The following is a 21,569-nucleotide window of genomic DNA, read 5'->3' on the forward strand; positions in this document are numbered from 1 at the left end:
ACAAATGAGAGAGGCCATATTGTTGGAGAGGACAGTGTGAAACAGACTGGTAAGCTCGAGGAAATACTTGTTAGGAAGGAAGATGTGTTGGGCATTTTGAAAAACTTGAGGATAGACAAGTCCCCCGGGCCTGACGGGATATATCCAAGGATTCTATGGGAAGCAAGAGATGAAATTGCAGAGCCGTTGGCAATGATCTTTTCGTCCTCACTGTCAACAGGGGTGGTACCAGGGGATTGGAGAGTGGCGAATGTCGCGCCCCTGTTCAAAAAAGGGACTAGGGATAACCCTGGGAATTACAGGCCAGTTAGTCTTACTTCGGTGGTAGGCAAAGTCATGGAAAGGGTACTGAAGGATAGGATTTCTGAGCATCTGGAAAGACACTGCTTAATTAGGGATAGTCAGCACGGATTTGTGAGGGGTAGGTCTTGCCTTACAAGTCTTATTGAATTCTTTCAGGAGGTGACCAAGCATGTGGATGAAGGTAAAGCAGTGGATGTAGTGTACATGGATTTTAGTAAGGCATTTGATAAGGTTCCCCATGGTAGGCTTCTGCAGAAAGTAAGGAGGCATGGGATAGTGGGAAATTTGGCCAGTTGGATAACGAACTGGCTAACCGATAGAAGTCAGAGAGTGGTGGTGGATGGCAAATATTCAGCCTGGAGCCCAGTTATCAATGGTGTACCGCAGGGATCAGTTCTGGGTCCTCTGCTGTTTGTGATTTTCAATAATGACTTAGATGAGGGAGTTGAAGGGTGGGTCAGTAAATTTGCAGACGATACGAAGATTGGTGGAGTTGTGGATAGTGAGGAGGGCTGTTGTCGGCTGCAAAGAGACATAGATAGGATGCAGAGCTGGGCTGAGAAGTGGCAGATGGAGTTTAATCCTGAAAAGTGTGAGGTTGTCCATTTTGGAAGGACAAATATGAATGCGGAATACAGGGTTAGCGGTAGAGTTCTTGGCAATGTGGAGGAGCCGAGAGATCTTGGGGTCTATGTTCATACATCTTTGAAAGTTGCCACTCAAGTGGATAGAGCTGTGAAGAAGGCCTATGATGTGCTAGCGTTCATTAACAGAGGGATTGAATTTAAGAGCCGTGAGGTGATGATGCAGCTGTACAAAACTTTGGTAAGGCCACATTTGGAGTACTGTGTACAGTTCTGGTCGCCTCATTTTAGGAAGGATGTGGAAGCTTTGGAAAAGGTGCAAAGGAGATTTACCAGGATGTTGCCTGGAATGGAGAGTAGGTCTTACGAGGAAAGGTTGAGGGTGCTAGGCCTTTTCTCATTAGAACGGAGAAGGATGAGGGGCGACTTGATAGAGGTTTATAAGATGATCAGGGGAATAGATAGAGTAGACAGTCAGAGACTTTTTCCCCGGGTGGAACAAACCATTACAAGGGGACATAAATTTAAGGTGAAAGGTGGAAGATATAGGGGGGATGTCCGAGGTAGGTTCTTTACCCAGAGAGTAGTGGGGGCATGGAATGCACTGCCTGTGGAAGTAGTTGAGTCGGAAACATTAGGGACCTTCAAGCAGCTATTGGATAGGTATATGGATTACGGTAAAATGATATAGTGTAGATTTATTTGTTCTGAAGGGCAGCACGGTAGCATTGTGGATAGCACAATTGCTTCACAGCTCCAGGTCCCAGGTTCGATTCCGACTTGGGTCACTGTCTGTGCGGAGTCTGCACATCCTCTCCGTGTCTGCGTGGGTTTCCTCCGGGTGCTCCGGTTTCCTCCCACAGTCCAAAGATGTGCAGGTTAGGTGGATTGGCCATGATAAATTGCCCTTAGTGTCCAAAATTGTCCTTAGTGTTGGATGGAGGTGTTGACTTTGGGTAGGGTGCTCTTTCCAAGAGCCGGTGCAGACTCAAAGGGCCGAATGGCCTCCTTCTGCACTGTAAATTCAATGATAATCTATGATTAATCTAGGACAGAGGTTCAGCACAACATTGTGGGCTGAAGGGCGTGTTCTGTGCTGTATTTTTCTATGTTCTATGTTAAGATGTTCTTCTTCATCTCAGTCCTGAATAGCTTACCCCTTATTCTTAGGCTGTGAGCCCTAGTTCTGGAAGTCCCCAACATCGGAAACATTCTTCACACATCAAGCCTGTCCAGTCCCACCAGGATTTTATATGTTTCTATGAGATCCCCTCTCATTCTTCTAAACTCCAGTGAGCACTGTTGGGAATGTTAATGGTGCTACTTTAGCCATGTCATCAGAGTTGAAAGCTAAACCGAACAATGATAAAATTCAATACAGTTAATTGCAAAAGAGCATGGGGAACATACTTAATAAATTGTGATGAATGATGTTAGTGTTTGGTGTTTTCTCCTATTCTTCATTTAATGACACTGGGAGTCACTTGAGATGTGTTTTGCCAAACTTCCTCTTTCTACAGCCCTCCCAGTAGCATTTGTTAGTTTTTGTTTGCAATTCTGGGTTGTGGGATGTAGAATCAGAAATATTTAAATGACGACAAATTAATATTTGCCTCGATGCAATGTTCAATGCATTTGTTACCAGCCCCATGTGGCTAATTGGGAATCGTGATGTAATCCTTTTTTCAATAATATGGTTTTTTAAAGTGATGGACACCATTGTTATCAAAAGCAGAGGCTGCCATTTAGCCTATCATGCCTGAGCTTGCTCTTAGTCCCACACTACTGCCTATTTCCCGATAGACTTTTTGCCTTTCTGATTATATATTCAATTCCCTTTTGAAAGTTACTACTCGTCAGGTTCCCCCAGTTCTTGCCCCCCCTCCCCGCCCCCAGATCATCATAACTAGCTGCATTAAAGAATTTCTCCTGCTCCTTCCATTTGGTTCTTTAGCCAATTATCTTAAATCCTTGCTCTCTGATTACTGACCCTCCTGTCAAGGGAAATTGATTTTCCTCTATTTACAATCAAAACCCTAATTAATCTTGAACACCTTTATTAAATCTACCCATGAACATCTACACAAGCCAATGATCAGCTTTTTAAGTTGCCCAGCACTACTGCTTGCTATGTGGTGGCTTAAAGATTATCAGTACCCTGCAAATGCATTGTTTTTGCCAAACATTCTGAGGTCCACTCTCAAAGTTAGTTTGGTCACCAATAACAGTCTTTCGGTTCACATGTAGTGAACCCAAAGCTGATTTTTTGTTTTGTTTTGTCATCCTCTGGGCCAGTAACAAGAATAAAATTCTTACTGTACTGGATTATAAATTGCATTGTCCAGTTTGGCTTTCAAGTCATAAATGGTTAAATCAATCAGTGGATGGCTGACACAGTTGTGCTTTAATGGTTGTGTTTGGTTAAGATTGTTTTGGGGATCTTCCATGTTTTTGATTTTTTTTGTTCTATCAAATAAACAGAATAGAAGCAGCACAAACAATTTTTCCTAGCCCGTGTTGTTGCTCTTCTCCCCATTTTATCATTGATCCTACTGTGATTCTTATTTTGCTTTCTTGTTAAATCTCCGTTGGAAATGTCAAAGTTCTGTGAAACATCTTTCGAGCTAATACCATGTAGTTGAGAACTCCTTTTTTTAAATGACCTGCATAGGCAGGTACAGGTGAAGTGTCTCACTGACATTTACTTCAGCCTGCTGAAATTCTGAAACAGTGGTCTCCGATGAAGCAGCTGGTTCAAGATATCTGACCACTGGGAGCTCTTCCGGGGCAGGTGTGACCTGTATAAGATGGACGGGTTGCATCTAAACCGGAGAGGCATAAATATCCTGGCCGCGAGGTTTGCTAGTGTCACACGGGAGGGTTTAAACTAGTATGGCAGGGGGGTGGGCACGGGAGCAATAGGTCAGAAGGTGAGAGCATTGAGGGAGAACTAGGGAATAGGGACAGTGTGGCTCTGAGGCAGCGCAGACGGGGAGAAGTTGCTGAACACAGCGGGTCTGGTGGCCTGAAGTGCATATGTTTTAATGCAAGGAGCATTACGGGTAAGGCAGATGAACTTAGAGCTTGGATTACTACTTGGAACTATGATGTTGTTGCCATTACAGAGACCTGGTTGAGGGAAGGGCAGGATTGGCAGCTAAACGTTCCAGGATTTAGATGTTTCAGGCGGGATAGAGGGGGATGTAAAAGGGGAGGCGGAGTTGCGCTACTTGTTCAGGAGAGTATCACAGCTATACAGCGAGAGGACACCTCAGAGGGCAGTGAGGCTATATGGGTAGAGATCAGGAATAAGAAGGGTGCAGTCACAATGTTGGGGGTATACTACAGGCCTCCCAACAGCCAGCGGGAGATAGAGGAGCAGATAGGTAGACAGATTTTGGAAAAGAGTAAAAACAACAGGGTTGTGGTGATGGGAGACTTCAACTTCCCCAATATTGACTGGGACTCACTTAGTGCCAGGGGCTTAGACGGGGCAGAGTTTGTAAGGAGCATCCAGGAGGGCTTCTTAAAACAATATGTAAACAGTCCAACTAGGGAAGGGGCGGTACTGGACCTGGTATTGGGGAATGAGCCCGGCCAGGTGGTAGATGTTTCAGTAGGGGAGCATTTCGGTAACAGTGACCACAATTCAGTAAGTTTTAAAGTACTGGTGGACAAGGATAAGAGTGGTCCGAGGATGAATGTGCTAAATTGGGGGAAGGCTAATTATAACAATATTAGGTGGGAACTGAAGAACATAGATTGGGGGCGGATGTTTGAGGGCAAATCAACATCTGACATGTGGGAGGCTTTCAAGTGTCAGTTGAAAGGAATACAGGACAGGCATGTTCCTGTGAGGAAGAAAGATAAATACGGCAATTTTCGGGAACCTTGGATGACGAGTGATATTGTAGGCCTCGTCAAAAAGAAAAAGGAGGCATTTGTCAGGGCTAAAAGGCTGGGAACAGACGAAGCCTGTGTGGCATATAAGGAAAGTAGGAAGGAACTTAAGCAAGGAGTCAGGAGGGCTAGAAGGGGTCATGAAAAGGCATTGGCAAATAGGGTTAAGGAAAATCCCAAGGCTTTTTACACTTACATAAAAAGTAAGAGGGTAGCCAGGGAAAGGGTTGGCCCACTGAAGGATAGGCAAGGGAATCTATGTGTGGAGCCAGAGGAAATGGGCGAGGTACTAAATGAATACTTTGCATCAGTATTCACCAAAGAGAAGGAATTGGTAGATGTTGAGTCTGGAGAAGGGGGTGTAGATAGCCTGGGTCACATTGTGATCCAAAAAGACGAGGTGTTGGGTGTCTTAAAAAATATTAAGGTAGATAAGTCCCCAGGGCCGGATGGGATCTACCCCAGAATACTGAAGGAGGCTGGAGAGGAAATTGCTGAGGCCTTGACAGAAATCTTTGGATCCTCGCTGTCTTCAGGGGATGTCCCGGAGGACTGGAGAATAGCCAATGTTGTTCCTCTGTTTAAGAAGGGTGGCAGGGATAATCCCGGGAACTACAGGCCGGTGAGCCTTACTTCAGTGGTAGGGAAATTACTGGAGAGAATTCTTCGAGACAGGATCTACTCCCATTTGGAAGCAAATGGACGTATTAGTGAGAGGCAGCACGGTTTTGTGAAGGGGAGGTCGTGTCTCACTAACTTGATAGAGTTTTTCGAGGAGGTCACTAAGATGATTGATGCAGGTAGGGCAGTAGATGTTGTCTATATGGACTTCAGTAAGGCCTTTGACAAGGTCCCTCATGGTAGACTAGTACAAAAGGTGAAGTCACACGGGATCAGGGGTGAACTGGCAAGGTGGATACAGAACTGGCTAGGCCATAGAAGGCAGAGGGTAGCAATGGAGGGATGCTTTTCTAATTGGAGGGCTGTGACCAGTGGTGTTCCACAGGGATCAGTGCTGGGACCTTTGCTCTTTGTAGTATATATAAATGATTTGGAGGAAAATGTAACTGGTCTGATTAGTAAGTTTGCAGACGACACAATGGTTGGTGGAATTGCGGATAGCGATGAGGACTGTCTGAGGATACAGCAGGATTTAGATTGTCTGGAGACTTGGGCGGAGAGATGGCAGATGGAGTTTAACCTGGACAAATGTGAGGTAATGCATTTTGGAAGGGCTAATGCAGGTAGGGAATATACAGTGAATGGTAGAACCCTCAAGAGTATTGAAAGTCAAAGAGATCTAGGAGTACAGGTCCACAGATCACTGAAAGGGGCTACACAGGTGGAGAAGGTAGTCAAGAAGGCATACGGCATGCTTGCCTTCATTGGCCGGGGCATTGAGTATAAGAATTGGCAAGTCATGTTGCAGCTGTATAGAACCTTAGTTAGGCCACACTTGGAGTATAGTGTTCAATTCTGGTCGCCACACTACCAGAAGGATGTGGAGGCTTTAGAGAGGGTGCAGAAGAGATTTACCAGAATGTTGCCTGGTATGGAGGGCATAAGCTATGAGGAGCGATTGAATAAACTCGGTTTGTTCTCACTGGAACGAAGGAGGTTGAGGGGCGACCTGATAGAGGTATACAAAATTATGAGGGGCATAGACAGAGTGGATAGTCAGAGGCTTTTCCCCAGGGTAGAGGGGTCAATTACTAGGGGGCATAGGTTTAAGGTGAGAGGGGCAAGGTTTAGAGTAGATGTACGAGGCAAGTTTTTTACGCAGAGGGTAGTGGGTGCCTGGAACTCACTACCGGAGGAGGTAGTGGAGGCAGGGACGATAGGGACATTTAAGGGGCATCTTGACAAATATATGAATAGGATGGGAATAGAAGGATACGGACCCAGGAAGTGTAGAAGATTGTAGTTTAGTCGGGCAGTATGGTCGGCACGGGCTTGGAGGGCCGAAGGGCCTGTTCCTGTGCTGTACATTTCTTTGTTCTTTGTTCTTTGTATGTCTGAACACCTATTCAGAACAATGTGGAAGGACTTGACTTCAAGATTCACTTTGGTGATGTCCTCTCAATACTCATTTACATGGCATATTTATGTGTATTTCAACCTTATTATGTATTTGTTTGTAAAATGATGAGACAAAGAGCAGAGTAAGCATGCAGGTGTTTTTGATCATTGTGAGCACTTTATTTCCTTGCCTACTGAATGGTGATAAATGTTTTGTAAATGATTATTTGTATGTAAAAATCATATATCGGTAAGATGATCTTTTAGTAAAATTATGGCTAAATGGTGTTGACATGGCCACAACTAGGAAAGTTAACAATTTCTATTGGACCCCATCTTAGTGGCAGTATAGTATTTTCATGTTAAAATTCACAATTTGACAACTGTTTGGCTGCAAGTGAAAAAGAAAAGAAAGATTTTCATTTAAATAGCAATTATCACGGATACTGAATCAAAGTGCTTTACACTCAATTAAGTACTTTAAGTGTAGTCACTGTTGTAATGTAGGAAACACAGCAGCCATTTTGAGCTCAGTAAACTCCCAAAACAAGAATGTATAATGACCAGATGATCGTTTTTTAAAAAATGTTGACTGAGGGATAAATATTGGCCAAAATACCGAAGATAACACCCTGGCTCTCTTTGGAAATGGTGTCACTGAATCTTTTACATTGACATGCGCAGGTAGATGGAGGGGCTTGGTTATTTTTTAATTCGGCCAGAATTTTTATTATCCATCACTAAATACCCTTGAAAAGGTGGTGGTGATTCACCTTCTCGAACCGCTACAGTGAAGTATTGTAGGAACACCCATGATGCTGTTAGGGAGAGAGTTCCAAGATTTTGACCCAGCGACAGTGAAGGAACAGCAATATAGTTCCAAGTCAGGATGGTGTGTGGTTTGGAGGTGAACTTGCAGGTGATAGTGGTTCCATGCATCTGCCCTCGTCTTTCAAGGTGATGAAAGGCCTGAGTTTTGAACATGCTGTCAAAGGAGCCTCGAGTTGCTGTTGTGCATCTTGTAGATGGTACACATTGCCACTGTACGTCGGGGGTGAAGGGAGTGAATGTTAAAGATGGTGGTTGGGGTGCCAGTCAGCGGGCATCTTTGTGGATAGTGTTGAGCTGCTTAAGTGGTGTTTGAGTTGCACTCATTCAGGCAAGTGGAGAGCATTCCATCACACTCCTGGCTTTTGCCTTGTAGATGATAGACAGGCTTTGGGGAGTCAGGAGCCAGGTTACTCACCACAGAATTCCCCACTTCTGTCCACTATTGATGGCTGGTCCACTTCAGCTTCTGGTCAGTGGTAACCACCTGATTCCCATTGACTTCAGATTTGCTCGGGCTCTTTGCCACATTGAGTCAAATGCTGCTTTGATGCCAAGGGCAGTCATTTTCACCACACCGGAATTCAGCTGATTTGTCTATGTTTAGGTCAAGTCGGCTATGATGAGGTCAGGAGCTCTGTGGCCCTGGCGGAAACGAAACCAAGTGTCAGTGAGTAGGTTATTTCTGAGGAAGTGCTACTATATTGTACTGTTGAATGATTGAGAATAGACTGATGGGGCAGTAATTGGCCAGAATGGATTTGTTCAGCTTTTTGTGGGCTGGACATACCTGGGCAATTTTCCATATTGTAGGGTACATGCCAGTGTTGTGGTTGTACCACAACAGTTTAGTTAGATGTGCGGCTAGGTTTGGCACCCAAGTCTTCAGTACAATTACCGGAATGTTGTCAGGGCTTATAGTCTGCAGTAGCCAATACCTCCAGCTGTTTCGTGATATCATGGAAAGTGAATCACATTGGCTGAATTCTGACATCTGTGATGTCAGGAAGCTCAGGAGGAGGCCGAGATGGATCATCCACTTGGCACTTCGGACTGAAGATGGTTGCAAATACTTCAGCCTTGTCTTTTATACTGATGTGCATCATGTCATTGAGGGTGAAGATACTTTGGAGCTGTCACCTCCTGTTAGTTGCTTAATTTTTCCAGCTGGCTACGTTTCGCAGGACTGTGGAGCTTAGATCTGTTCCGTTGTTGGGGGATGGATTAGCTCTGTCTATTGTGTTATTTGGCATGCAGGTAGTCCTGTGTTGTAGCTTCTCCAGGTTGACACCTCATTTTTTAACTCTGCCTGGTGCTCCTGGCATGCCCTCCTACTTCCTTCATTGAACCAAGGTTGACCCCCTGGCTCAATATAAAAGCAAATTACAGCAGATGCTGGAGTCTAAAACACAAACAGAAAATACCGGACCATCTCAGCAGGTCTGTGGAGAGCGAAAGTAGCTAACATTGCGAGTCTCGATGACTCTTTGAGACTGTCCAGTATTTTCAGTTTTTGATCCCCTGGATCACTGATATTGACAGAGTGGGTGATGTGCCATGAGGATTCAGATTATGGTTGAATACATTTCTGAGTCCCACAGCACCTCATGGAGTTTTGAGCTACTAGACCTATTCAAAATCTACCCCACTGGCACAGTGATAGTGCCACAATACATGCTGGAGGGTATCCTTAATGTGAATGTAGGACTTTGTTTCCGAGGCCTGTGCAGTGGTCACTCCTACCAGTATTGTTACGGACAGTTGCATCTGTGACAGGTAGATGGACGTAGCCAAGTAGGTTCTTCACCCTGGTGGTTCCCTCACCACCTGCCGCAGTCCTTTAGGACTCACCCAGTCTGTCCCTCACCCAGAGTACAGTCTGCAGCCTCCACGTGGTGCATCCAGATCAAGGAGGCCCAGATTTAAGGTGATTGGCAGAAGGATTAGAGGGAACCTGAGGAAAATGTCTTCACCCAGAGGGTGGTGGATGTCTGGAATTCACTGGCTGGTTTGGTAGTGGAGGCAGAAATCCTCAACCTCATTTAACAGATACCTGGATCTGCACCTGAAGTGCTTTGATCTGCAAGGCTATGGATTGGGTGCTGGAAAGAGGGATTACAATGGGCGACTCGTTTTATTTTATTTTCCAGCCAGCGCAGACAGGATGGGCTGAATGACCTATTTTCAACAGTTCAATGGATTCCCAGGGAAAGTCCCTCTTGTACAGCACTGTGCTGCCACCTCTGGTGTGTCTGCCCTGCTGGTGGGCATACCCAGGGATGGTGATGGTGGGCCATATGTCAGGCTGTTCCTTGACGAGTCTGTGGGCAGCTCTCCAATTTTGGAACAAGCTCACAGATGTTCATCAGAAAGACTTTGCCGGTTGACAGGGCTGGAATTGCCGTTGTAGATTCTAAAATATCTAATTTAAAAGAAACTCCTCTGAAACTACAATGCTCCCATAATACTGCACTGGACTGAGAACCATGATTTCCGTGATAGCACTACAGTGAACCTAGAATTTTGTGACACAGAGGCAAGCAGGCTACCAACTGAGCCGCGGCTTGTGGTGATATGCCTGTAAGCAATATCGTAGTTGGATGTTGTGCAACCTCCAACCAGCGGGTGGCGGTGCAGACACACTCATGTGGTGGAGACACATCCGGCCATCAGCAGAAGGTTGCAGATGGTAGTAAGACATACAGGTCAATGGTCAGTGCTAGGTGTAGTTCCAAAGGAGTAATAAGGAGACTCCATGATGCCCTGCTCTGTAACAGATTGCTATCTTGCCACATGAGACTCAATAAAGATCCTGTTTTGGACAAGTCAAGGTGTTTGGTGGATTCCTTTGCTAGGTATAGAAGACCAAACACAACATGGTACCACGAGTGCTGAAGATTTAAACATTTCGACGGCAGTGACAACGGCTGGAAGACCGGTCTGGTGAACTGCAGCCTGAGGCGACCCATCACGCAAGAAGATGCTGAAGCTCGAGATGTATGGACTGAGAGCCACCCACCAGCTTCAGATATCAATAACGTGGGTGAGAATTGGCAGCTATTCAAGCAGCAGTTTAAACTTTGCTTTGGCCCGAGGCCTACAGGCTCAGCCTGATGAAAGGTGAATCCCGTTGCTGCTAACGGTGGCAGATCCACAAGACCTTGAACTGTATAACTCGTTTGATAATGAGGAGGATCGCAAGAAATATGATGAAGTTATGAGGCACTTTGATAAGCATTGTTCCACGAAAAAGAATGAGATGTTTGAGTGATACATGTTCCGTATGTGAACCCCAAAACCTGGTGAATCATTTGACAGGGTTTGCCACTGACTTGAGGCTGAAGGCCCAGTCGTACAACTTCAGCAACCTGAAATCTTGGTTGATTCGCGACCAAATTGTGTTTGGTGTAGCTGATGATAAGCTCCGGGAAAGATGAAATGAAATGAAAATGAAAAATGAAATGAAAATCGCTTATTGTCACAAGTAGGCTTCAAATGAAGCTACTGTGAAAAGCCCCTAGTCACCACATTCTGGCGCCTGTTTGGGGAGGCTGGTACGGGAATTGGACCTGCACTACTGGCCTTCCTTGGTCTGCTTTAAAAGTCAGCTATTTAGCCTTGTGTTAAACCAGCCCCAGATTATTGCAGGGAGAAGATTTGGTGCTGGAACAGGCAGTGACGATTTGCCAGGCGAGCGAGATAGCTGCACAGCTACATTTTGGTGCCAACACGGAAGAAGAAGCCAGTGCCGTTAGTGCTGTGACACACGTGGGATGTGGGCGTCGCAGGCTGGGCCATCATTTATTGCCCATCCCTAATTGCCCTTGAGGGGGCAGTTATGAGTCAACCACACTGCTGTGGGTCTGCAGCCACGTGTATGCCAGACCTGGTAAGGAGGACAGATTTCCTTCCCGAAAGAGTGTGTTCAACTGCTATCCTTGCTCCATACTTTTCAAACACTTACATTTCAAAATGATTTAAATTTGAAGACCTGAAGAAGATCTAAAACTTCCACTGCATCCCCAAAAAGAGAAAAATGCAGCCACCCAAAAAGGAACTGCAAATTAAGAGTTTCCCTTTCCAAAACTATACTATGGTCTGAAGATGTTACAACACTAATCCACTGAGATGGGAGCTTCTATCTCTAGTCCGCCAAACATTTAGGAGCCATTTCCAAACCATCTTGATTCCCAGATGTTGCACGGTGCCCAACTTGAGCACAACTGTATCAATAACTCCAAAGTACTGTCTTTTACCATGTAAAAAAAAAACTAACTTCACAACATATTTAAATTTTGAGAAAATCAAATTAAAATTTGTTAAGTGCTTTCCCTGAAAGATGTTGTTAATAGAACCATTTAAAATATACTGTCAAAAACTACGGTTGTGCTGATCCAACATATTTCAAGTGATTCCTGGTTCATGACCAGTTATAGTGCATAATATTTCCACTGATGCAAAGTTGGATCAATTCTATCTTTTAGAGCAGTGGATAACAAGAAATATAAAGTCTTTGTCAGAACCAGAGGGCTGGGCTATATGAAAATCGCTTATTGTCACAAGTAGGCTTCAAATGAAGTTACTGTGAAAAGCCCCTAGTCTCCACATTCTGGCGCCTGTTTGGGGAGGCTGGTACGGGAATTGAACCATGTTGCTGGCCTGCCTTGGTCAGCGATTTAGCCCTGTGCTATATGCTGCGGGTGGCATTGGTAGGAGCAGTTGGGAGGGATTTACAGTGAAACATGCCATGCCCAGGCATAGGGTCACATACACTAGGGTGGTGGAGTGTACTGGAACACTCAGCTGGAGCATAGAGAACATAGTCAGTTTATGCCACCACCTGAGAACTGCCAGTTCACTGACGGATGGTTTCTTCAATCTCCAGCGAGTGGCACGAACAAGGACCAGGCCCTGTGATTGATGTACTGGACCAGATTTCAGACTTACGCCTGTGCACTTACCGCTGTGCAAATATCCATCCAGTGTACAAATCCATCCAGTGCATAATCAACAAGGAGTCGTGTGCTGATGTGAACGGCCGTGACTAAGTAAGAAAGGAAGTGGCACATTGGGACATTGAGCTTTTATATTTGGAACTTATTCTTACCCAGTCATTCTGATTTGTAATAATGTGTTCGCTTTTATAGCAAGGCATAACCCGCACTCGGGAGGTTGCTAATTTGTGAATGGCTCCAATGAAGGGCCAATTTAGGGAAGAGAATGGTTGCCTCTTATTCCGCTGGTGTTTGTTGAGGTTAATCCATTGCATATTCAGCAGATCTATATGCCAGTAATCTTGGATAATTACAGGCAGCCATTCGATTGCGGTGACTATTACTGTATTCGGGAAATCATAAGTAGCCAACAGATATTAAAAACAGAACTTCATAAAACATAATTCATTAAAGATGCAGTATTTATTTTTCTTGTGCCCACATAGGAAAGATGAAAAGCAGTGTGCAAAATAAAATTTTGTTCCCTAGCATACACCAGTTACAATTTTAACATGTCTGTTAAAGAAAGTGCGCTACATCTTCCCAGTAAAGTGAATTCAGTTTCATACCTCAGACTCACAGGGTGCCTCACTGCTTTATCTTTTTTAATTAAATCAATGATTAGATACATTGATCTGTGTGAATGGAATCATGTTCAAATAGTTTTTGAAATGAATGTACCAACAATGTTGGACCCCTCATTTGAGTGTCTCAGTTTTTAAGAGTGGCAGACGGACGAGCCCACAGGCAGCGTACACAATAGTGGGTAATGCTCGAGGAGGAAGAAAAGAAGGAGGCTTTTGTGGGATTCGTTTTTCTACCCCCCCCCCCCCAAACAAAAGTCACCTTCTGCATTCATTTTCAGAAATTTGCGGCTCTCCTTAAATACTCCTGTTTGTGTTTTGTTTTCCGTGACTCCCCATCCTTTAAACTTCACCTAATAGCTGAACGTTGAATTTATTTCAAACACTGAAAATAACTTTATATATAAAAGCCTTCAACTTTAAAACCTATTTTCTAATCCAGGTATCTTTTGTCATTTTAGGCAAGATTTGAGCATTACAGTCTGGTATTCTTATAGTACGAAGTCTTACAACACCAGGTTAAAGTCCAACAGGTTTGTTTCGATGTCACTAGCTTTCGGAGCGCTGCTCCTTCCTCAGGTGAATGAAGACCTCTTCATTCACCTGAGGAAGGAGCAGCGCTCCGAAAGCTAGTGACATCGAAACAAACCTGTTGGACTTTAACCTGGTGTTGTAAGACTTCGTACTGTGCTCACCCCAGTCCAACGCCGGCATCTCCACATCATGGTATTCTTATGTTAGAATCTGCAGTGCAGAAGGAGGCCATTCGACCTAACGAGTCTGCACCAGCCTGTGGAAAGAGCACCCTATTTGAGTCCACACCTCCAGACTATCCTCGTTACCCGACTTAACCTTTTGGACACTAATGGGCAATTTAGCATGGCCAATCCATCTAACCTGCACATCTTTGGATTGTGGGAGGAAACCGGAGGAAACCCACGGACTGTGGGAGGAAACCGGAGGAAACCCACGGACTGTGGGAGGAAACCGGAGGAAACCCATGCAGACACGGGGAGAAAGTGCAAACGTCACCCGAGGCCAGAATTAAACCCGGGGCCCTGGAGCTGTGAGGCAGCAGTGCTAACCACTGTGCCGCGTGCTGCTCGTGCCATAAATCCCCATGATTTATGTCTTGCCTAGCACAAAAAAGGATGGTTGGAGGCAAGTTATCGCAGCCCCTGGATATCACTGCAGGAATTCCTCAGGGTAGTATCCTAGATGCAACATCATCATCAAGGGCTTTCCTTCCATAAGATCAGATAGTAGGATGGTAATTTATGATTGAATGGTATGCAAGTCCATTCACAGCTTCTCAGATAATTGGAGCAGTCTGTGCCAGCATGCAGAAAATCCTGGATAACTTTCAGGCTTGAACGGCACCGCAAACTCCACTGTAGACAATTTATTTCAAGATCTAAAAGATGCACTCCCATCATCTGCAGGATCCCCTGCCAAGGCACACATGACTGGTTTAGCACAGTGGGCTAAACAGCTCGCTTGTAATGCAGAACAAGGCCAGCAGCATGGGTTCAATTCCTGTACCGGCCTCACCGAACAGGTGCCGGAATGTGGTGACTAGGGGCTTTTCACAATAACTTCATTGAAGCATACTTGTGAGAATAAGTGATTATTATGACCCTGAATTCTATTGTTGTTTATTCACTGTTGCTGGGCCAAAATTCAGGAGCTTGCTCCCCAACAGCACTGTGGCGTACCTATTCTACAACGCATGCACTTGATTCAAGGAGATAGCTCACCAGCTTCTCAATTAAAGTGGGGAGAGGGGTAACTAATGCCGATCTCGTCAGCAATACCCAGGAAGAAATTAAATCTCTAATAATTTCTGGGCTAGCACCAGAAAATAATCTTCAAGGTGCTATTTTATAATCCAAATATCAATGCCTTTCGTGGCAGGGAAACTGCCACCTCTACCTGTGCTTCCGGTATCCATATTATGTGGGTATTCTTTATTATGTTCCATGGCAACGGGGAATAGCCAACAAAATATTTGGAGGTGGATTTTAAATCGGCAAACCAAACACTAATGGATAAATTGGAAAAGTGGTAAATACCATTTGTTTAAATAATGGAATGAGGGAAAGGAAATATAAACTAAATAACTGGACAGGACTACAGATACAGGACACAATGCAGGAGAGGGATCTTTTTTTTTTAGGAATTCAGAGTGCTCAATTCATTTTTTCCAATTAAGGGGCAATTTAGCATGGCCAATCCACCTAACCTGCACACACGGGGAGAATGTGCAAACTCCACACGGACAGTGACCCAGAGCTGGGATCGAACCTGGGACCTCAGTGAGACAGCAGTGCTAACCACTGCACCAGTGTGCTGCCCCGGAGAGGGATCTTAAGAGATATTGGTGAATAGCTCACTGAAATAAAGAGTGACGGCAGCATTAAGGCAGTCTAACCAGATTGCATGGAGGACTAGTACACAAAATCTCATGAGGTTGCGCTGAATCAGTCTGGTATGTGCAATTTGATCACTGTTACAGGAAAAGTATCCTATCTGGATGCAATTTGTGAGAGGATGATTGAACTGATATCTGGACTTGGGCAGTTTTGAGAGATCGAAACGCCTGGGAATGCTTACTCTGGAGAAGAGATGGCTCTTTGTTTATATAATTCATGATTCTTCAGAGAATAGGTGTATTGAGCCTTGAATGCGTGTTCACAATTGCTGCAAAATCTGGACATGGGTGATAGTTTAGAAAATGGGAAGATTCACTTGCAGTTTAGGTTTTATTAAGTTCTGCAGAGCATATAAAACAGACCCTCCTGGGAACGGAGGCAGCTAGTGTGGAAAAGAGGAAAATGCAAGTTGTCCATCCCAACAAATGTTAATAGGCTATTAATTTTGAGACCTGCCAAATAGACTGGGAAGTCTTTTCTGGTCCTATCTTTGCTACTCTGTAATATTGGAGCAAATTAAGTTTCGCTTTGCTGTTTGTATAAAAGGAAAAATGTGCACCTTTTTTTTTCAGTATACACTGAGCTGTTTCCTAGAAGGTAGAATGAACAATGCCTCTAATAACTTACCAATCAAGAACTCCATTTAAAAATTGTAGGTGTGAACATGCTTCTTTTAAAAATAATAATGCAAGCATTTTTTTTTTGATTGGTCCTTTAAGTAGCTTAAGTGGTAGATCCTGCATTTCAACAGATAAATATAGTGCAACATGTGCAAAATCAAATCTCGTAATTCTTGGGTCATTGTCATGGAAGGAGGAAGCTTCATGAACATTTCCATTCTAAAACATGGGTGAAGCCCAGAATATGAATTTAAGATGCAAGGCTGAAGTGTTTGTAAGGGTCTTCAACCAAAAGTTTCCATTTGGTCTCCTCAAAAGTTTTCAACACCATTGATCACTAGTGTCTAACCAATCTGGTGCACGCCATATAACATTAAGCAGCAGCCGAGTGCACTGGATACAGCAGAGGTCATGGGTCTCACAGCATCCTGGTTGTAGTGGTCCAAAAGACATGAACCAGAGCTAGCTGTTCCCCTGACAATGAAGTTCAAGTACAGCTATGACAATAGCATCAACCTATTGATTGCCTAGATTCATTCTATCCATTGAAATATAGGGTACTTTTATTTTTTAATTTAAAATGTTTTTTTGTTCCTTTTAAGGGGCAATTTAGTGTTAGTGTGGCCAATCCATCTACCCTGCACATCTTTGGATTGTGGGGTGAAACATATGCAGACACGGGGAGAAGGCAAACTCCACACGGCCAGTGACCTGGGCCCAGGATCAAACCCAGGTCCTCGGCGCCGTGAAGCAGCAGTCCTCACCACTGTGCCACGTGCCACCCAATATAGGGTAAATCTAACCCAGCCAATTGCCTAGATACCTCCTCCCAATAATCTAATTGAATAACAGCAACCAACACCTACTCTCCTATAAACTGCTCACTGCCTGAACAACTTTGTTCCAAAATCATCACAGTCTTAGATTTAGATGCTAATTGGTGTGAGTATTTTCCCTCATCATCAAAGCAATGTTTGACCCAGTATAGCACCAGCATCCTGAGCAAAACTGATGTCGATGGAGTCAAAGGGGAAATCCATCAAATGGTTGGGAGTGCCACCTGACACAGATTGTAGTGTTCAGCAGTCAGACATCCCCAAGGAGCTCTATGCTGGGGCTGTGCCCTTGGCCCATTTATCTTCAGCTACTGCTTCATAAATTCACAAATATGACTGTTTGCCATTTCCACGGTGCTTGGTTCTATTTGTAACTCTTCCAGTAGTGAAGTAGCCCAAAGCAGGACTTGAATAATATCCAAATTCAGGCTGGAAAGTAACAGGTGGTAGCCATATGCAAGTGCCGGGTAATGATTTCTCCAACAAGAGCTAGCTCCATTATCTCCCCTTGAACTTCGACAGTACCATCAGCTCACTTTTGCCCAGAACGGAACAGGACCAACAATATCAACAGTGACTTAAAGCAGTGTTTCTCAAACTTTTTTCCTCAGGACCCACTTTTACAACTGGCTGACCTTCGTGACCCGCCATTTTCACTTACCTTTAACACGACAGGTAAGCCTGCTTGGGTCCTCACCATCTCACTTGCTTTGTCATTCAATGTTACATTTGTGCTAAGGATCTCAGCTGATGATTTAAGTTCTCACTGCATCATGAAAAAAATCAAGAGGTTCGTTCTCAAACTCGCCATGCTTAGTCTTCAAATGCCTTTGAAGTTTTGAGGGTTTTAAACTCTCATTTTCAGGTACTTCACTGCATATAACAGACATGGCTTGCATCTTGATTTAGATTGGCCTAATTAACAAAGCCATACCTCTGAAATCATCTTTATACTGCTTTGTTCCCGTTTTCCATTTTTTTTTTGGTAGGCTGTTTACCAGAGGCCCTAGAGCTCTGTATAGAGCCAACAGTAGCACTGCTTTGTCCCACCGTGGACTCCTATAAGCAGCTCTCTCCAGCACATTCAGTTGTGAGTTCCTGGCAAGGAGGTGCACTGCCTGTGTCTCTGGCCCTCTCTTCCTTATAACAAAACTATCCACCTTCGGTTCTTCATAGCACCTTGCCTTGTTTGCTTGCAGCTAGAAAATGCAGGAATCGCTCCTCTGTGATTTTGTGTTGAAAGCAGGGACGTACAGGGTGCATGATGTTGGTGTACGTGCTGGGTGCATGACCTGATCTCTGCCACCGCTTCTTGTTGGAAGACATTCCATGTAAATGCCGGTCACGGCCGGCATTCTCAACTTAAAAGCTGGTCACAGCCGTTGGGCACGTCTCCCATGTTTGGAAACGCTGCGATCGATCGCTCCGTGATCCTCCTGACAGCTGCCCGTGACCCACCCGCGGATCACGACCAATTTTCTAGTTGCGAGCAAAACCCTGACTTCGAGCAACAACTGGATCTTTTGTGTTGAGTGGCTCACCGCTTAATTCATCATTGATAAACTCAATTCACTATGGTGAAATACCCCTCCCACCACACACGCACTCCGATTGGAGCAACTGCAACAGCACTCGAAGTGGAGATCAGTTCACTTGCCCCTACCACTGGTTTCAGTAGCCACATCCTCGTATCACCAGCACTGGCTGAGTATTAACTATTTACAGGATGCACTGCATTAACTCTGCAACTCTATTTTGAAAGCACCCTCCCCCTCCCCTGAATTACTACGAAGAGAAGTGCAGCAATGTTTTATTAACATAACTGCCTCCATATTCTCCAAAAATGCACACTTAATCCAGACTTGGATGTACATTGCAATTGCTACACTATCACTGGGTCAATATCCTGGGGTTCCTATCTAACACCATTGTCACCAGGATTCCAATTATTCAAATAGAAAGGTCACCTTCTCGGAGTAACTGAGATGTGTAATAAAATATAAATTTTCTTGTGTTGCGTATCCTCAGAACAGCCACAGAACTCCATTTTAAATGGACAATAGAAACTCAGTTACAGCTTAAAGGCTTACAGCTGAATGTTTGGAACAAGATAGCAGATCAATTGGAGGTCAGCTACTGTTTTTCTAGATTTTCTCTCTCACACATTCAATGTTGTTTAACTGAATGTCCTTGGTTGAGGATTCCTGTGTATTTGCTTTGCAAAAACAAATGATTACAAAGTGAAATTGTGACTAGAAGTACAAGTTGAAGGTTCAAAAAACTGAATTAACTTCTCCTGCCATTTTACTAATCTTGTGTGGATTATCATGACGCATTGTCGGTAAAGGTTGCATTTTAATTCTGATATTAAAATGTATAGCCTTGTCCTCCTGTTTAAATACACTCCAATATACTCACTTGGTGCTAGGGGCTTGGATGGGGCAGAGTTTGTGAGGAGCATCCAGGAGGGCTTCTTGAAACAATATGTAGATAGTCCAACTAGAAAAGGGCCATACTGGACCTGGTATTGGGGAATGAGCCTGGCCAGGTGCTTGAAGTTTCATTCGGGGAGCATTTTGGGAACAGTGACCATAATTCAGTAAGTTTTACGGTACTGTTGGATAAGGATAAAGGTAAGAGTAGTCATCGGGTGATGATGCTAATTTGGGGGAAGGCTAATTATTGCAATATTAGATGAGAATGTTTGAAGGTAAATCAACAACTGGCATGTGGGAGGCGTTCAAATGTCAGTTGATAGGAATTCAGGACCGGCATGCACCTGTGAGGAAGAAGGATAAGTATGGCAAGTTTCTGGATCTTGGATTATGAGGGATATTGTGAGCCTAGTCCAAAAGAAAAAGGAAGCATTTGTAAGGACTAGAAGGCTGGAAACAGACTAAGTCCGTGAGGAATATAAGGAAAGTAGGAAGCAACTTAAGCAAGGAATCAGGAGGGCTAAAAGGGGTCAAGAAAAATCATTAGCAGCAGGTTTAAGGAAATGTCAAGACTTTCTATATGTATACAAAGAGCAAGAGAGAAGCCAGGGAAAGGTTTGGCCCACTCAAGGACAGGGGAGAGAATCTATGCGTGGAGCTAGTGGAAATGGGCAAAGTGCTAAATGAGTACTTTGCCTCAATAGAGTCTGGGGAAGGGTGTGTAAATCATCTGGGTCACATTGAGATCAAAAAGGAGGTGTTGGGCTTCTGGAAAAGCATTGCGGTAGATAAGTCCCTAGGGCCTGATGGAATTTACCCCAGAATACTGAGGGAGGCAAGGGAGGAAATTGCTGGGGCCTTAAAAGAAATCATTTTAACCTCACTGGCAACAGAGGACCCTTTGTTGTTCCTTTGTTTAAGAAGGGTAGCAAGGATGATCCAGGAAATTACAGGCCAGTGAGCCTTGCGTCAGTGGTAGGGAAATTATGGGAGAGGATTATGTGAGACAGGAATTACTTCCATTCGGAAGCAAGGAGACATATTAGCGAGAGGCAGCATGGTTTTGTGAAGCAGAGGTCATGTCTCACTAACTTGATCGAGTTTTTTGAGGAAGTGACGAAGATGATTGATGGTAGGATGAATGTTGTCTTCATGGACTTAAGTAAGGCCTTTGACAAGGTCCCTCATGGCTGACTGGTACAGAAGGCAAAGTCACACGGGATCGGAGGTGAGCTGGTAAGATGGACGTCACGGTCAAAGAAGACAGAGAGTGTCTTCAGTGGAAGGGTGTGTTTCATTTCTGAATAGAGGGCTGTGACTAGTGGTGTTCCACAGGGATCAGTGCTGGGACCTTTGCTATTTGTAGTATATATAAATGATTTCGAGGAAAATGTAACTGGTTTGATTGGTAAGTTTGCGGACGACACAAAAGTTGGTGAAGTTGCGGATAGTGATGAGGACTGTCAGAGGATACAGCAGGATATAGATCAGTTGGAGATTTGGGCGGCGAGATGGCAGATGGAGTTTAATCTGGACAATGTGAGGTAATGCATTTTGCAAGGTCTAATACAGATGGGAAATATACAATAAATGGCAGATCCCTTAAGAGTATTGACAGGCAGAGGGATCTAGGGATCTGGGTGTACAAGTCCACAGGTCACTGAAAGTGGCAACGCAGTGGTGAAGAAAGTCAAGAAGGCGCATGATATGCTTCCCTTCATCAGCCGGGGATTGAGTATAAAAATTGGCAAGTCATGCTACATCTGTATAGAACCTTAGTTAGGCCACGCATGGAATATAGGTTCAATTCTGCTCACCACTACCAGAAGAATGTGGAGGCTTTGGATAGGGTACAAAAGAGGTTTACCAGGATGCTGGCTGGTGTGGAGGGCATATGAGGAGAGGTTGGATAAACTTGGTTTGTTCTCACTGGAATAACGGAAGTTGAGGGGTGACCTGATGGAAGTCTACAAAATTATGAGGGACATGGACAGGGTGGATAGTCGGAAGCTTTTTCCCCAGGATGGAAGAGTC

At 44.4% G+C, this 21,569-nt stretch overlaps 1 protein-coding gene across 10 annotated transcripts in view; it reads left to right on the plus strand.

The window, feature by feature from the left end:
* The window catches only part of LOC140388632 (metalloreductase STEAP3-like), a 50,961-nt gene that overhangs the window by 5,895 nt on the left and 23,497 nt on the right, over nucleotides 1-21,569 (plus strand). For 4 of the 10 annotated variants that reach the window (XM_072473088.1, XM_072473115.1, XM_072473122.1 and 1 more), the window contains exon 2: nucleotides 17,712-17,775. The exons of 2 other annotated variants lie outside the window; for them this stretch is intronic. In XM_072473088.1, coding sequence (XP_072329189.1) covers nucleotides 17,712-17,775 — 64 coding nt within the window. Of the gene's footprint in view, nucleotides 1-6,816; nucleotides 6,856-12,511; nucleotides 12,683-16,209; nucleotides 16,297-17,711; nucleotides 17,776-19,131; nucleotides 19,229-21,569 lie in introns of those variants that run through there. 4 more of the 10 variants (XM_072473140.1, XM_072473131.1, XM_072473150.1 and 1 more) reach the window with 4 other exon arrangements.

The sequence above is a fragment of the Scyliorhinus torazame genome, chromosome 2 (genome assembly GCF_047496885.1).
Source record: "Scyliorhinus torazame isolate Kashiwa2021f chromosome 2, sScyTor2.1, whole genome shotgun sequence".
In the NCBI taxonomy this organism is placed as follows: Eukaryota; Metazoa; Chordata; class Chondrichthyes; order Carcharhiniformes; family Scyliorhinidae; genus Scyliorhinus; species Scyliorhinus torazame.